Genomic DNA, 2569 nt, shown 5'->3' with positions numbered 1-2569 from the left:
AAGAACAGCACTGCAGTTGATACCAAAGGCAATATGAAAGATGTTCAGCACCAAGAACAGGGTATTACAATAGGAGATCAAAAGCTGTCTATTTGTTTGGCTTTGTTGTATGTGTTAGAGTTGCCGCTTTATGTCTTACGCTGTGATATATCTTCATTTGTTGATTCTTACACAAGTAGATATGGAATTTCTTGGATTCAGTATCCAGCAAGACTTCTTATCAAGTAGTGAGCATAAGAAACACATGAAGTAACTCACCATTTGTGCAACCTCTGGCAGCATATGTTGCAGTTCTTTTTCCTGTTGTCTTCTCTCCCTAGCTATAGCTTTATCCATCTCTGAGGAAAACAATTAACAACAATGTGAACTTTTTTTAGCTAAGACATCTGTGAAAAAGGTTTTCTTGTAAATCATCATAAAGGTTTTATAAGCAACATGTAAATGTTATTCTGCTTTTGCATTGCCAAATGTTACTGTTATAACAACATTACAGTGTACAGAAATAAGATAAATTGTCATCAGACCTAAGGACTGCCTGGCTATTTCTGCAATCCTCTGTTGTTCACTCAATTTTTCCAGCCGCTTTGCTTCTTTCAACTGCGGGAGAAGAAAAATGCTTCGGTCAAGCTGATTCATCTGTCAGTCCAAAGCCGTATATCTACAAGATAAACATCAACATGAACTATTTTTGTTTGCATATGTATAATAGGTAACTAGAACAGTCTTAATCTATTCAACATATGAATGTCTTTTCTCCTGAAATAAATATATAAGTAAACAAGTGTGTTGAGTTCTGGACAAAAACACTTCGCTCATTCCTCATTACTGTAATAAAATTTGGCCACAGTCATTAGAAGTCAAATGGGTCTGTCGACCTTTTGAAACCCCCCTCCCATGCATCATAGCAATACTATATTTTTTCACATACATTGCACATGTGGATAAAACTTTTCCTGATTTTTAAAGGAACAAAATGTCAGTACAGTTTCAACAAGATGACAAGCACATTTCATTTGTTTTACTAAAAGGGGTAAATTGTCGCTAATTACATGTACCTGTAAATATCTTACAATAACCAAGGAGGTTACATAACCTCCTTGCAGTAATTCAGCCTTGTTACATCCTCTTTGGATGACTAAAATGTGTGTCCCTACCACTACCCTTACCTTGTTGTCGAGTTGTGTAAGGAACCGTCCAGTAGAGAAGGAAACACCATACCTGTCACACTTGCACTGCTGAGCATCCCTGTACCACATGCTAAGAAGTACAAGTGTGATGGGTACAGGTCTAGCACTGTAGACATGCATAGCATGCAATAGCTAGGCACTTTTTTCCTTAATGAAATGTAAATGGCACAATTTCTCCTAATAATATGTGTAAATTACACTATCTACACTTGAATTGGACATACAAGGAAACTGTAGGACTCCCAGATAAAAGGTCAGCTATTTTGTAATATCAACTTGCCACATTTAACAGAAATGTTGGTTTCATGTGTCAGAAGCACAAGATTGCACAGTTTTGCTGTTCTCAGAAGTAGTTTTTGACCCAGGAGATCTACCGAAAGGAGCTCTCCATACAGACTATTGCACTGAAATATTTGAAAAGTAGAAAGAAAAAAGTTATAAAGAGTCTTGCATACGTTTTGATCCTGACCCAGCAATTGCTTTTCAGATTAAATTGCAAGATTGAGACTCATAATCTAGAAAGGCAAGGTTGGAAGGAGGCCAACACAGATGCTTGCCTATGCACCGATAACTGATTTCATATGGTGCTAGAACGCCGACTTCTATCTAGCACCAACTGAAATCAGCTTCCGTGCACAGAATTCCCAGGAAATAGGAAAGTAGAGAGGCCCGGAATATCGACCTGTAACTACATGTAAAATTGACAAGACAAATTGATAAATCAGATACACATCTTTTGTGTATCTCAAAACCAGCGTTACATGTTTTAGACTTACAGTTTAACTAGTCAGTTGTATTTCCAGTCGTTATTACGTGAATATTTGATTCTGTCTGTATATATTCTGTACCCTTTTCTATGACACAGTTGATGGCATAAGATCAAAAGAACACCAAGCTGCAAACTATTGAGGAAGTTTGCCATGAAATAAACAGGAAAGTGAAGAAGAGAAGGAAAGTTATTTCACTGAGCTGAGATGTGTGTACTGTCAGTTTTCCATCTATAAAGACAACATTTCAATTTTAAACTACACTGTTTGTACAAAATATTGAAATGGTGTTCTTCAGATTAACCATTGTTCTTTGAAAAAATATCTCTTCTAATTCGGTCGCAACCATAATTACCTGAAGAAAAAAACATGTTAAACAGTAATGGAAACAAGATATTTCCTGGAGGGAAATTTAAATACACATGTGCTCATGTTTGTTTTACCTTGACTTAATGTTAATTAACCTGTGATTAAATATCATTTTGTGCATTTCCAAACATTTCAAATGACAGTTACATACATATACATTAATGATCAATTTAGAATGGTTATACCTCTTTTACATTCATGTTTATGCACCGGATCTCTCTTCATGGGGCACGAAGAATCGCGCGA

At 36.2% G+C, this 2569-nt stretch overlaps 2 protein-coding genes across 5 annotated transcripts in view; one reads left to right on the top strand and one right to left on the bottom strand.

Moving 5' to 3' along the window:
• The window catches only part of LOC118416092, an 8774-nt gene extending 7054 nt beyond the window's left edge, over window positions 1-1720 (bottom strand). The window contains exons 1-3 of one of the 2 annotated variants that reach the window (XM_035821156.1): window positions 1167-1720; window positions 525-597; window positions 259-338 (exon numbers count right to left, since the gene is read on the bottom strand). In XM_035821156.1, coding sequence (XP_035677049.1) covers window positions 259-338; window positions 525-597; window positions 1167-1307 — 294 coding nt within the window. In that variant the 5' untranslated portion in view covers window positions 1308-1720. The remainder of the gene's footprint in view (window positions 1-258; window positions 339-524; window positions 598-1166) is intronic. The other variant, XM_035821157.1, reaches the window with a different exon arrangement.
• Window positions 1-2569, top strand: part of LOC118416091 (cortactin-binding protein 2-like) — a 100478-nt gene that overhangs the window by 8381 nt on the left and 89528 nt on the right. The gene's annotated exons all lie outside the window — the stretch shown is intronic.

This window comes from Branchiostoma floridae, chromosome 5, assembly GCF_000003815.2.
Source record: "Branchiostoma floridae strain S238N-H82 chromosome 5, Bfl_VNyyK, whole genome shotgun sequence".
NCBI lineage: Eukaryota > Metazoa > Chordata > Leptocardii > Amphioxiformes > Branchiostomatidae > Branchiostoma > Branchiostoma floridae.
This window is presented reverse-complemented; position numbering and strand designations above follow the sequence as displayed.